The 14,669-nt window shown below is 41.2% G+C and overlaps 1 protein-coding gene across 1 annotated transcript in view; it reads left to right on the top strand.

Moving 5' to 3' along the window:
- The window catches only part of tmeff2a (transmembrane protein with EGF-like and two follistatin-like domains 2a), a 101,254-nt gene extending 87,645 nt beyond the window's left edge, over positions 1-13,609 (top strand). The window contains exon 11 of the mRNA XM_043692890.1: positions 12,556-13,609. Coding sequence (XP_043548825.1) covers positions 12,556-12,652 — 97 coding nt within the window. The 3' untranslated portion in view covers positions 12,653-13,609. The remainder of the gene's footprint in view (positions 1-12,555) is intronic.
- The last annotated feature ends 1,060 nt before the right edge of the window (positions 13,610-14,669 follow it).

Genomic DNA, 14,669 nt, shown 5'->3' with positions numbered 1-14,669 from the left:
CAGTCAGTAATGTTTTCCACATTTTTGTGCCACAGTGAAAAATCACAGAACATCTATAGCTTCAGTTGAGGTGCCAACCTAAAAAAGCTACAACATAGGGCGACAGATATCCTCCACTTTTCTAAAGTTCACTTTACACCACTTCACTTTTACAAAAGACGTACATTAGTGCCTGTTTTCGCTAACCGAAAGAAATCCAAAGAGGATTTTGTTTTTACAAGAAAAGGGAAAAATTTTCCCATATAAATTAATGCTTCTTTGCTTTACGCCATTTTGGCTTATGAAAGGTTTCATAGTAACGCTCTACTTTCGGATAGCAGGGGATACCTATACCTTCTTGGACTAAACATGGCTACCTGCCTTTCCAGCAACAACAAATTTACAGTCAATGAATGATGATTTCATCCAATTCTAATCTATTGCATGCAATGCTGCACTGCTCTATGATGATTAAGGTGATATTTCTCCTACACAATGGCCCTCATCACAAGTCTGCCATCACTCTTCAGCACCCATCACATTGCTATTGCCTTCTCTAGTTGTGCAGGATTTAGCAGCACCCTCTGTCTAGAGTGTACTAAGAGGTCCCACCAGATCAATCCAAGCATCAGAACCTCAACTTAAGGTGGTGTAATGTCTGCTTTGTGAAGATCTGTGTGGAAGAACAGACTGTGTTGTATCTATGCTTAGCCTCTATCAGGAAAATGCATAATAGTCTTCAGCCATGATTGCACTGCATAGCCCTCATCTCCAATGAGCCATTCTTTTAAGACATTTGGTCCTTGAAATGAAGCTGGAATCCAAGTTAATGATAGATATAGGCATCATCACAGCTTCCATGATACCTGGTACCTACAAAGGTGTGGTATCAATGATCAATATTATTTGTACATTGGCAGAATGGAACTCCTTCATGATGAAGTCAGCATATGGTGCATGCTGTGATGTGCATGATCTGTAGTTCCCTGCTTCTGGGGAATTCCTGCTAGTTGGCAAAGTTTACTGACCAAGTTAGAGCAATTTCCTTGTGATGGCAAAATCAGATGAAATGCTGTGATCTGGATATTCATACAAATTGTATCAGTAACAGTGTTGGTAACATTTGAGTTGAGAAATCACACACAGGTCCCCAGCTGACCCTTGGAAGTAACCAGTCACATAAAAATGTAGCAGAGCTATAACCTGGATGGCCATCCATTCCCTCAGATCACAAGTCCTGTTCCAGCAGATGACATAGTTCCAGCAGATGACACATCTTCATCCTGCTCATCTGGAAGAAATGGCATCCAGGACGATGAGGTTTGGGCCTGCTGTGCCGTCTATACATCCTGAAGGATCCTCTGCTGTGACTTATTCATGTGATGCTGTCCAGCAGCCTCTAAATGTTGCTGCTGGTCTGGTCTTTCTGGCAAGCTTACTCCTCCTCAATTTCTCTGCACTTTAGTTGTGCAGCAGCCATAGATTTGATTATTATCACAAGTACTGAAATACATGGAAAAGTATTGTTTTGCATGCTATCCAGGCAAATCATTACCATGCGTAAGTAGATCCTGGCAATAGAACAGAATGCAGAATGTAACGTTTTAGCTACAGAGAGGTGCAGACGAAGATCAACTAGTATTTGAAAGGTCCATTCAAAAGTCTGATAACAGCAGGGAAGAAGCAGTTATTGAATCCATTGGTACATTTTCAAACTTTTGTATCTTCTGCCCAGTGGAAGAGGATGGAAGAGAGTAAAACTGGGGTGGAAGGGGGTCTTTGATTATATTGGCTGCTTTCCCGAGGCAGCAGGAAATTTAGATAGTGGATGGAAGGCTAGTTTGCATGCTGGAATTGCAGGAGGCTGGAAGAACACAGCAAACCAGGCAGCATCAGGAGATGGAGAATTCAACGTTTCAAGTATAACCGTTCTTCAGGACAGCATGTGGGTGTAAGGGGAGCTGCAGATAAAGGAGGGGGTGGGGGAGGGTTTTGGGTGGGGAGAAGGGCTGTGTGGTGAGGTAGTGATAGGTGAACACAGGTAGCAAGTACGGCCTGATTGGTCATTGGGAGGAATGAATCTGGTTGATAGCTGGAAGGAAGGGTCGGTCAGATGAATGGAAGGGAGGAATTGAAAAGGGAGTTTGGGGATGGGAAGGGAGATTATTTGAAATTGGAGAACTCAATGTTGAGTTCACCTGGCTGTAGGCTGCCCAGGCAGAAGATGAGGTGATCCTCCAATTAGTGGTCTGATTCGTTGTGGCAGTGGAGGAGGCTGAAGATGGTCACGTCGGAGAGGGAATGGGAAGGGGAATTGAAATGGGTGGTGACTGGGATCTTGTGGTCTTAGGCAGAGCAGTTGCCATTCCAAGCTGTGATGCATCTGGACAGTAGTTTTCTGTGGTGCTTCTATAAAAATTATTAAAAAGAGTCATTTTGGTCATGCCGAATTGCCTTAGCCTTATGAGGAAGTAGAGGCATTTGTGTGTTTTTTTAACTGCAGCATCGATATGGATTGACCAGGACAGATTGTTGACAATCTTTACCCCTAGGAACTTGAAACTCTCGACCATCTCCACCTCAGCACCATTGACAGATGAGATGGGGTTCCTCCACTTCACTTCCTGAAGTCAATGACCAGTTTCTTTGCTGGAGAGATTGTTGTCTTTACACCAGGCCACTAAACTCTCTACCTCTTTCCTGTACTTTGCCTTGTCATGACAGCCATTTTTAATTTCCATTTGCATTTGCAATTTAGATGGAAAGCAACACAAGAAGTACTTCAGAGTGGATTGTCGGCTCAGCTTGTCAATCTGTGGTTTGCCCCTCCAAACTTCCTGTTACTTTCTGCCTTGTATTCTCTGCCAGTGTTATCACCCAACTCTTTTATTTAGTTTTTCATCTCATCACTTTCCCTCTTAGCCCTTAGCCGATTATCCAACCATCATGTAACATATTCTTCCCCATCAAAATCAGCATGGTGATTACCATTGATGGTCACCCTACCCCAGCAACCTGTGCCCTTCAATGCACTATTATCTCAGATCCTTATGTTGAATTAAGGACCCCTCAACATCCACGTATGCTGCTTCCAGTGTCCATAATTGGCCAACTTCCCAACTTCTCTACCACAGTGATTGCCATTTAGTGAACCCTGATAATAACCTTCTGCTTGACTTTCCCCTGGACTGACCATGCCCACTGCCCTAAACCTGACTGATGGGTGACTGCACCGCGGGATGTTTACTGTGCAGTTCCCCATCTCACGTAACACTAATCCCTGGGCTGGTTGCACTCGGCTTTTAGTATTGACTGGCGAACTCCTGGACTTTAATGATACAGAAGCACTGACCCTAAACATCCCAATCATCTGTCTGACCATGTCCAAGCCCCCAGAGTGAGACCAGATGATGCCCTTAACTGGCAGTAGTAGGTCCTCCTGATTAATGAGTTCTTCTTGACTTTACTGAGGATAGTTGCCTTTCTATCATAAGATATAGAAGCAAAAATAGGCCATTCATCCCATCAAGACATGATAACAGCTTTTCACAGCACTTTGGAGCTTACAAACATTTTACATTGCAGTGCTTCTGCCAAATCACTGTGTACAGGGCCATACAGCTAGTTCACACAACTGTACAGGATGCATATGGCTCTTAACTTGCTTTCTTAACACTTGCTCACTTTGCATTTATTTGGATGCTCATATCTGACTTGCCTTGCCGTTTAGCACATTGCCACTTCAATGAGAACTTACAGTCCGGCAGCACTTTTTGGTTGACTTGCATCCTAGAGCAGATAAAAAGACAGGCAGCATATCAGCATTGCCAGCACCAAATTGTCAAGGGGTTCTGCCATTCTCACATTCCGATCACTTAATCTGCACACCATCATTGCATAAATGCTAACCCCTCCACACTTTGTGTCAGCTCTGATGAAGAATCATTTAGACTCAACATTAGCTTGCTTTCTCTCCATGGATGCTGCCTGACCAGCTATGATTTCCAGCATTTTTTCCTTTCAGTATAGATTCCAGCATCTGCAGTAATTTGCTCTGTACACTTATAGCATATGGGTTAGAGTGGCAAACAAACTGCGTATGCTTCTCCCCTACATCAAAGACATCTCGGAAATGATTGCCAGACTACTCAGACCCCTTGGCATCATGGTAGCCCACAAACCCACCAACACACTAAAACAGCAGCTAATGAATTTGAAAGATCCGATACAGACAACAAGCAAAACTAATGTAATTTACAAAATACCGCGCAAGGACTATAACAAACACTACATTGGACAAACAAGCAGAAAACTAGCCACCAGGATACATGAACACCAACTAGCCACAAAAAGACATGACCCTCTCTCACTAGTATCCTCATATACGGCTGAGGAAGGACACCACTTCGACTGGGATAACACATCCATCCTAGGACAAGCGAAACAAAGACTCGCGTGAGAATTCCTGGAAGCATGGCATTCCAACCGGAACTCTATCAACAAACACATCGAGTTAGACCCCATCTACCACCCCCTGAGAAAAGGAACATGAAGTGACTTCACCACAGAAAATAACATCACCACAGTAAATGATATCACCAACCCAAAGAAAGGAGAAAGTGAGGTCTGCAGACGCTGGAGATCAAAGCTGAAACTTTATTGCTGGAACAGCACAGCAGGTCAGGCAGCATCTAGGGAACAGAAGATTCGACGTTTCGGGCACATGCCCTTCTTCCTGTTCCAGCAATAAAGTTTCAGCCAACCCAAAGAAACCCAAACATATAAATAGAAAGCAGGAATTTTCAGCATTGTTTTGCCTGAGGCCCACTGAAGATATTACCTAGTAGGGTAACAAAACGTCTGGAAATGAGCCTTCCAGCTCAGCGAGCAAACCTACATCCAAAACCTCAACCTGAGCTACAAATCTTCTCAAAACTCACTTTAACCAAATTGCCATGACTAGAAGTCAAATGGAGAGACCAGACGTTAGAAAGGTGAAGGGGTCTGCAGTCAGACAGGAGTTGCTGCAATACTCAGTCAAGAGTATCACCTGATCTCAGTCCAAGGGGTTAGTCATGGTCAGTCAGGAACTTGGTGTGTTACAACTAGTCTCCAGGTGAGGTTTCCCAATCTGTTACAGTTCTAGACAAATATTCAGCTCCTGGGTGAGGAGGGATGAACTAGCTTCACTTTTTATTCATGTGTCCCCTGTAAGTTAGACACAAGGCTAATTTAGAAAGGATCCCTTCCCTTTCTCCCAGTCTAAAGGAAGTTTGCTTTTAAAGGAACTATCAACAGCCTGGGGATTACCATTGACCAGAAGCTCAAGTGAACTCACCGTATACATACATTGCCTGTAAGAACAGATCAGAGTCTAGGAATACTTAGCGAATAACTCGCATGCTGACTTACCGTTTGCCTGTCCACCATTTGCAAGGCATAAGTCAGGAGAATGATGGAATATTCCCCACTTACCTGAATGAGTGCAGCTCCAACACTCAACAAACTCGATACCATCCAGGAAAATGCAAGCCAATTGACTGGCACCACATCGTCAAACATCTACTCGGGCCACCATCAATGCTCGTTAGCAACAGTCTTCCATCTACAAGATGCACTGCAAAAATTCAAAGATCTTTAAATAGCACCTTCCAAACTCATGACCATTTGCATCTAGAAGAACAAAAGCAGCATGGGAACACCAATCCCTGCAAATTCCCCTCCAAGCCATGCACCATCCAGACTTGGAAATGTATTGCAGTTCCATCACTCTCGCTCGGTCAAAATCCTGGAATTCATTCCCTAAGCACTGTGAGTTGACCTATAGCACATAGACTGCAGTGGTTCAAGAAGGTAGTTTGCCACCATTTTCTCAAGGGCTACCAAGGATGGGCAATAAATGCTGGCCAGCCAATGATGCCCACATTCCAGGAGAGAAAAAAATAATTCAACCCGGTTTTCTCGAGTTAACAAAGAAGTGCATTTCTTAGTTACTAACTGCAAGAAAAATTAATAATGCAAACATAGATTAAAAATTCAAAATGAGCCTAAACAGATTTTTTTTAAAAGTGAGTGCAGGCAAAGCCCTAATACAAGGTGTTTCGTATTGCCTTTGGCCTCCATGATCGTCTCATTAAAGTGCTAAGTCGTGACTGCACGGATGAATACATGAATGAACAATGCCTAACATCTGTTGCAAAGTGAGACATGATTTCCTATGCACAAAATCTTGTTGACTATCCCTAATCAGTCCTTGCTTTTTCAAATACATGTAAATCCTGTCCCTCAGGAATCCCTCCAATAACTTGTCCACCACTGATGTTAGGCTCACCAGTTTCTAGGTCCCTGGCTTTGCCTTACCACCTTTCTTAAATAGTGGCATCATTTTAGCCAACTTCCAGTCTTCCGGCACCTCACCTGTAGCTATTAATTATACAGATATCCTAGCAAGGTGCCCATTAATCACTTCCCTAGCTTGTCACAGAGTTCTAAGGTACACCTGATCAGGTCCAAGGGATTTATCCACGTTTATACATTTTAAGATGTCCAGCAGTTCCTCCTCTGTAATATGGACATTTTTTGTAATGTTGCTATTTATTTCCCAAAGTTCTCTAGCTTCCATATCATTCTCCACAGTAAACACTGATGTAAAATACTTGTTTAGTATCTCCCCCATCTCCTGCAGTTCCACACATAAGTGGCCTTGCAGTTGTTTAAGGGGCCCTATTTTCTCCCTAGTTACTCTTTTGTCTTTAATGTATTCTTAGAATCCCTTTGGATTCTCCTTAACCCAAAGCTATCTCATGTCCCCTTCTTGTCCTCCTGATTTGCCACATCTACTGCCTTTATACTCTTCTAGGGTTTCATTCAATTCCTGTCGGTCCTTGAGGGTAGTAATATCTGGATTACCCCTGGTGCCACAAGTTAGTGAGAACAGATAAATGCGTGGCTGAGGAATTGATGCAAGGGAGAAGCATTCACATTTGTGAATCATTGGAATCTGTTCTGGGGTAGAAGTGGCCTGTATAAGGAGGACAGATTGCACGTGAAATGGAAGGGGACAAATATACTGGCAGGGAGATTTGCTGGAGCTGCTCGGAAGGATTTAAGTTATTAGGGTGAGTGGATCCAGAGAGATAGTGAGAAAAGAGATTAGTCTGAGACTGGTGCACTTGGAAAAAGGAGCAAGTCAAGCCGTCAGGGCAGGCAGGAACATAGCAGAGAACAAGGTAGGACTGATAAATTAAACTTCATTTATTTCAATGGAAGAGGCCTAACACGTAAGGCAGTTGAACTCAGGGCATGATTGGGAACATGGAACTGGGATGTCAAAGAGATAACAGAGATCTGACTCAGGGATGGACAGGACAGGCAGCTTAATGTTTTTATTCGGGGATAACATTACAGCTGTACTTGGGGAGGATACTCCTAGGAGTACATCCAGGGAAGTTATTTGGGTGGAACTGAGAAAGGCAAAAGGGATGAAAGTTATTTGGGTGGAACTGAGAAAGGCAAAAGGGATGATTACCTTATTGGGATTGTGCTATAGATGTTCCCAATACTCAGCGGGAAATTGAGAAGCAAATTTGTAAGAAGATCTCAGTTATCTATAAGAATAATATAGTTGTAATGGTAGAAGATTTTAACTTCAAAATATACATTGGGACTGCCATAGTGTTAAGAGTTTGGATGAAGTGAAATTTGCTAAGTGTGTACAAGAAAATTGTGAATGTACACACTAGAGGAGGAAAAATTGACTTTCTGTTGGGAAATAAGGCAGGGCAAGTGACTGAGGTGTCAGTTGGGGAGCACTTTGGTGCCATTGATCCTAATTCTATTAGTTTTAAAATAGTGATGGAAAAGGATAGATTGGATCTAAAAGTTAAAGTTCAAAACTGGAAGAAGGCCAATTTTGACGGTATTAGGCAAGAACTTTCAAAAGTTGACTGGAGGATTGATAAGGGCAGAGTAGTCAATGTGATCTATATGGACATCAGTAAGGCATTTGACAAAATTCCACATGTTAGACTGGTCAGCAAGGTTAAATCACATGGAATACAGGGAGAACTAGCCATTTGGATACAGAATTGGCTCAAAGGTAGGTGACCGAGGGTGGTGGTGGAGGATTGTTTTTCAGATTGGAGGCCTGTGACCAGCGAAATGCCACAAGGATCGGTTCTGGGTCCACTGCTTTGCATCATTTATATAAATGATTTGGATGTGAATGTAGGAGGTATGGTTAGTAAGTTTGCAGATGACACTAAAATCGGTGGCGTAGTGGACAGTGAAGATGACCTCAGAGTTCAACAGGACCTTGATCAGATGGGCCAATCGGCCGAGGAGTGGCAGATGGAGTTTAATTTAGATAAATGTGAGGTGCTGCATTTTGGAAAGGCAAATCAAGGCAGGACCTCTACACTTAATTGTCAGAGCCTGGGAAGTGTTACTGAACAAAGAGATCTTAGAGTGCAGGTTCATGGCTCTGGAGTTTAATTTAGATAAATGTGAGGTGCTGCATTTTGGAAAGGCAGGACCTCTACACTTAATTGTCAGAGCCTGGGAAGTGTTACTGAACAAAGAGATCTTAGAGTGCAGGTTCATGGCTCCTTGAAAGTGGAGTGGCAGGTAGATAGGATAGTGAAGAAAGCGTTTGGTATGCTTGCCTTTATTGGTCAGTGTATTGACTATAAGAATTGGGAGGTCCAGTTGCAGCTTTACAGAACATTGTTTAGGCCCCTTTTGGAATACAACGTTTATTTCTGGTCTCCCTGCTGTAGATGGATGTTATGAAACTTGAAAGGGTTCAAAAATAATTTATAAGAATGTTGCCAGGGTTGGAAGATTGAGCGAAAGAGAGAGGCTGATTAGGCTAGGGCTATTTTTCCTGGAGTGTCAGAGGCTGAGGGGTGACCTTACGGAGGTTTGTAAAATCATGAGGGGCACCAATAGGGAAATTGACAAGGTCTTTTCCCTGGGGTGGGGGAATCCAAAACTAGAGTGCATATGTTTAAGGTGAGACGGGAAAAATTCAAAAAGGACCTAAGGAGCAGCTTTTTCACACACAGTGTCATGCATGTATCTAATGAGCTGCCAGAGGAAGTGATGGAGGTTGATACAATTACAACATTTAAAAAGGTATCTGGATGAGTAACTGAATAGGAGAGGTTTAGAGGGATATGGGCCAAATGCTGACAAAGGGACTAGATTAATTTAAGATATCTGGTTGGCATAGATGAGTTGGACCAAAGGGTCTGTTTTCATGCTGTACAGCTCTATGACTAATCCAGGGTACTTCTTGAAGATGAATAATACCTCAATGTAACTTCTGCCCTCCTTCAGATTAACGAAGACACTGTTTAACTCTGACTTGGTAGTCACATAAGCAGGTCCTACTACTGTAATAACACTTGATCAGATATGTGACAGTTGAAAGCATGTATATATTCATAGAAGTGAAAGCAAATTTACAGTAATATGTCACTTGGGCCACCTATATTGCCTCAGCGCTTTTTTTCATTACCCTCCCAGTATATCCAGGCAAAATCCTGCATTCTGCGGTTGAAATAGAAGGAGTTTGCCGTGTCATCATTGAGCTTGATGATCAGTCATGATCATAATGGATAGCAGAGTAGGTCAAGTGGTCAAAATACCTACTCCTGCTCCAATCTTCCATTTCTTTTCCCCCACTGATCCTGTTAACCTGGACTATTTGGGCAAACAATTCCAGAGGCTTTTGTGGGCAGAAGTCTCCCAAAGCAGTGGAGAGGATTCTGGCCAGTTGTAGGCACAATCTCCTCAGCTGCATCTTCTACAGGGTTGGGGATCATAGGCAGCAGGAAGTGGTGAGGCCTGGCCCCTTTGGGGTAACTGGAGAGGAAACCTTTGGGCCATCTGTATGTGGTTCCTACCTGATCCAGGTGCTTAATGGCACCAACTTGCCTCGGTGTGAAGAGGGACACCTGGAATGAGGTTAAGGTAACTCGTCAAATTCTCGCCTTGCTGCTGATGCTGAACATCAATGGCTAAAGTGATGGTTTGCAGATCTGCATGCATCTCAAGAAGCCATTGAACACTCTGCTCAACCTAGCTTTCCATGGTAGCAAAAAGCTTGTGTGTGAAGACAGCAATACACACAAATGTGCCAGAAGCTGCAAGGTATTGATAATGTTGGTGGACTCATCCAGTCTTTCAATCCAGTTTATTGAGTGTCTCCATGCATGCAGTTCCTGTGACTGTGCATTTGCAAGAAATCATTAATGGCAAACCATGCGGTCATCTTCTGCCTGAACCTGAGCAGATGCTTCCACAACCAACTGTGGAGACTTGCCAATGATGTGATCACCAAATTGGTTCATGAAGTGTCACAAGTGCTAATGATTTCCTTTGATCATCTACAGGAAAGAGCACGGCCCTCCTCTCCACCAGCCAGTCTATCAGTGTCTCCAGGTCCCCTTCTTTGAAGTGAGGTGTAAACTCCTTGGCTACAACAAGCACTTCCAACACTGATACTGCATGATTGCATGGGAAAGGCACCATGGAGACCAAATGCATTACAAGATGCACTGCAATAACTTGCCAAAGCTCCATTGATACAGTCTTCCAAATGTTGTCATGGTCCTTGAATTCTCCCTCCAAAAGCACTGGGTGTACCTCACACAGCAGTTCAAGAAAGCCACTCACTACCACATTCTTACGGGCAGTTAGGAATGGTCAATAAATGTTGGTTTGCTCATAATAACCACATTCTGTGAATGAAGAAATAAAATGGCAGATTTGAATGCAAACATACACTACTGATCTGCAGATACATAGTTTTTGATTATTCACAGTTAAGTGACTAAAATTAGGGACTTCTTGCAAGTTTATTCTTATTAAAATGCCCAAAATATTGTGGAAGTGAGAACTTAGTTAATGAAGCATAAATTATTGAGAGCTACATCTATTTTAGAACTATAGTGTATTTGCATAGCAACAGAAACTGGTTCTGATGCACACAAAGAAGCATGTGATGGAACTTGTTTTTCCTATTTTTGACTTAATGGCTGTTTTGACATTCATTGAAGAAAAGTAATTATGTACTTTGGTTATTTACTTTCTCGCTAACATAATATGCATATAAGCCATTTTTTTTAACTGATGACCACGTCCCATCTCCAAAACCCAACTCAGTTCTAGCATGTGACAAGATCCTGAGGACACACTGCCTGTGACCACTCCACACCAAAAAAAGAAGGTTGCTATCCCAGTCAGACAGCTAGGACCTCGCCTGAGGCCCACTGAAGATGTTACCTAGTAGGGTGACAAAACATCTGGAAATGAACCTCCCAGCTCAGCGAGCAAATCTACATCCAGCTAGGGCCTCAGTAATATCACTGCTAGCAATGGCTATCACTGAGACAGCAACTCCTAGGGGATGGTACAATAATGGCAAGATGCCCTCATAGAGATGAATTTAGTTTGGGAAAACTACATCTCGACAAACAGGACCTGACAATTCATGTTTTTGGGAATGGGAATCCGGTGCACCAGCAACACTTGATGTGCAGACAGTCATTGATACTAAAGGATCCCTCCATGGATCATGGAGTATCCATCAAGGAGTGACCCTGCTCTGGTGCTTGCTGGGGGGACGGATAGACTTGCCTGATAATCTCTCTTGTGGCAGCAGGCAGAAGTGACAAAGGTGAAATACCTTTTGGTGCAGGAAGTAACCCTTAATTGGCCATGCAAGTGTTCAGTTAGCAGTCCCCTAGGTGATCTTCTGCTGGTGATATGGTAATAGGAAGATGTCAAGCTCCCTTGCTATGCCTTCTGTGCTGGAAAAAATGCAGCTCACGTTAAACATAATAATTTGTTTTCCTTTTCATCATTATGTAGTGATTGTGTTTGCAATATTTGTATCTGAGCATAGTGGCAAGTTTTATGTTTGATGTGATGATCAGATTGCCAACACTGAGTATTGAGGCTCTTATATGAAGAATCAGCAGTAGGGAAAGATGCCAGAGGATACTGATTTCCTCAGAAATTATAAAGGTGTATGACATTTTAGGCCTTTTTTTCCATTTAGGTTCCAATTATTGAAATGACTAATTTAGCTGAACAGGTGTTATTTCCTTCTCTGGGGAGAAAGTGAGGACTGCAGATGCTGGAGATCAGAGCTGAAAATGTGTTGCTGGAAAAGCGCAGCAGGTCAGGCAGCATCCAAGGAGCAGGAGAATCGACGTTTCGGGCATAAGCCCTTCTTCAGGATTCCTGAAGAAGGGCTTATGCCCGAAACGTCAATTCTCCTGTTCCTTGGATGCTGCCTGACCTGCTGCGCTTTTCCAGCAACACATTTTCAGCGCTTATTTCCTTCTCTATCTATTTAAGCTGCATCAATTGATAAAAATGGAAATTATGTAGCAGTGAATTTTGATATATTTTGAAATGTCTTTATATGAAAACATTCCAACTATTTTCATAATACACCATGGGTTCTTAGCCATTTATTCTTGTGTTGCAAAAATGTATAAATTGCTTTGAAGTAAAAGATAATCTTCCATTTCTGTGAATTAGTAATATTATTCTTATCTGCAGAAAATGTCCCCGGGGCAACAGAATTCAAAGACAGAAGCAAAATGCAACACATTACAGTTCCGACAACACAACAAGAGCATCAACAAGATTAATTTAAAAAAAAGCATGATTGTACAGCTGCAAAAATAATTACACAGTTTGGACTATTATCATACAAAATGGAACAACACATGTTGCCTTGCATTTGTGGTATACTACACCAATGAATACATATACTACAGTTATATTTGATTATGTCTGAATATATTTCAAATAGTATATAGTGTCTTGATGTGTTTTTCTGTAATAAAAATAAATGGTTAACGATTTATATCACAATATTGATTTAATTTGCACATGAAGTACTATAAAGCTGGACTAATGGAAAATAAATACTTCTGTGATGTTTCTGAATTTTTTAAAGATGAAAATGTGCTTTGAATTTTTTTTAAGAAGCAAGTAATTTGTATGCTCAGTCAGATATTACCTATGTTAAGTAGAGAAAATAAGATTCTATACTGTTAATTAAAAATTAATTTTGGGAAGCTATGAGTTAACCAGAGGTTTATCATATTTTTTTTTACTCACTTGTTACGAAGGCCAGTGAGTATTAAAAAGATCCATACATTTATAAGGGCAATGCTATTTATCTGAATTCAGTAGTATTGTATACATGACAGTGTAACACACCATAACAAAAGGATCAGTCAACAAGGCTGTCTCAATTTAAACAGATAAATTATGATCAGTGTAATTAGTGAAGTATCCTATTTTATATTGTGTGTGCTTTTGCACTAGGCTAACTCAAAATGCACCGTTTACATAAACAGAAGAACGTACATTTTACGCAACTTTTACCAATTGGTTACAGGTCACCCTTTGTCAAAAACAATGATTAAATGTGTTGCATTGACCAAAGTGGTAGTAACTAGAGGATCACACATGTACTTTTTGATAATGACAAAGAATAGTTAGGGCATTGTTTTGCTCTGTTATGGATCCTCATTTGAAATATACATTTCCAGTGCTAACGTTTCATAATAATATGACAAAAATAAAAATATTACTTCACAAATGGGCAGTTTTGAATTGTTTATTAGTCTCTGTTTACCGTTACTATGCACCCTTTAACAATTCCATGCCCTCATCCCAGACATTGTCTAAGCAATTGAGTAGAACTGAAAGTTGGAAACCTGAATCGTATATTTAGAATTAGACATAAATTGCTGAACAAATTCAGCCAACTAAATTGCCTTGAATCAAGAACAATGCAAGCAGAGTTTAAATACAAATAACTTACTTTGGTGTATGCTGAACAATTCCTATATATTACACATGGGGTCAAGTGTTAATCAGATTTCCTCTTTTCTGTAAAGGGAAAAAGCATTCTTTTTCCAATGTGAGAATCAGAGCAGGACAAAATGATATTATAGCACATTTTCTATTTCTTACTTATATGTGCGTGTACCATTTAAATCTTATGTATATTGCTATATGCAGATACATAAATATTTGAGCATTTTTGGTTACTCATAAAATTATGCTCCAGATTTTGCTGCAGAAATAATGGTGAGGCTAATGACAACACTAAAATAAATCAGGTAGTAGCTTTCACTGGAAAGATATCTCACCAAGGGACTGAGCAATGAATTACATGAAGTTCCTGTACTTGTGTGACTGATGTATACTAATTTCTCTGAGCAAAAGCTTAGGGCTTTCCATTCCACTACATGTAATTTTTTTAACGACCTGATAAATATTAATTATTGTCAAATCATCACTCTGGTCCTGAAAATTAACTTTCAACAAGTGAGGGCTCTTTTTCCATAAGATTTTAATCATTATTGTTTCTAATTTACTTTTTAAAAATTACATTTTCTTCTCTCCCCAACTCTCTTTATCTCTATTTCATTTTATATACCTGATGTACTGTATTTCATCCTGAGTTCAGCTTCTGATTACACTTACACAATCACTGCAAGTGTATCCACCTGCTATTTTCACCTCTGTATTTTTGTATCTTTCTTGACCCATCCACTACTGAAATCATTATTCACTCACTTGTTACCTCTTGTCTATACCAACGTACTTCTGGGTAGTCTCTCATAATCTGCCCCATGTTAACTTGAGGTCAC

The sequence above is a fragment of the Chiloscyllium plagiosum genome, chromosome 7 (genome assembly GCF_004010195.1).
Source record: "Chiloscyllium plagiosum isolate BGI_BamShark_2017 chromosome 7, ASM401019v2, whole genome shotgun sequence".
NCBI classification, from domain to species: Eukaryota; Metazoa; Chordata; class Chondrichthyes; order Orectolobiformes; family Hemiscylliidae; genus Chiloscyllium; species Chiloscyllium plagiosum.
This window is presented reverse-complemented; position numbering and strand designations above follow the sequence as displayed.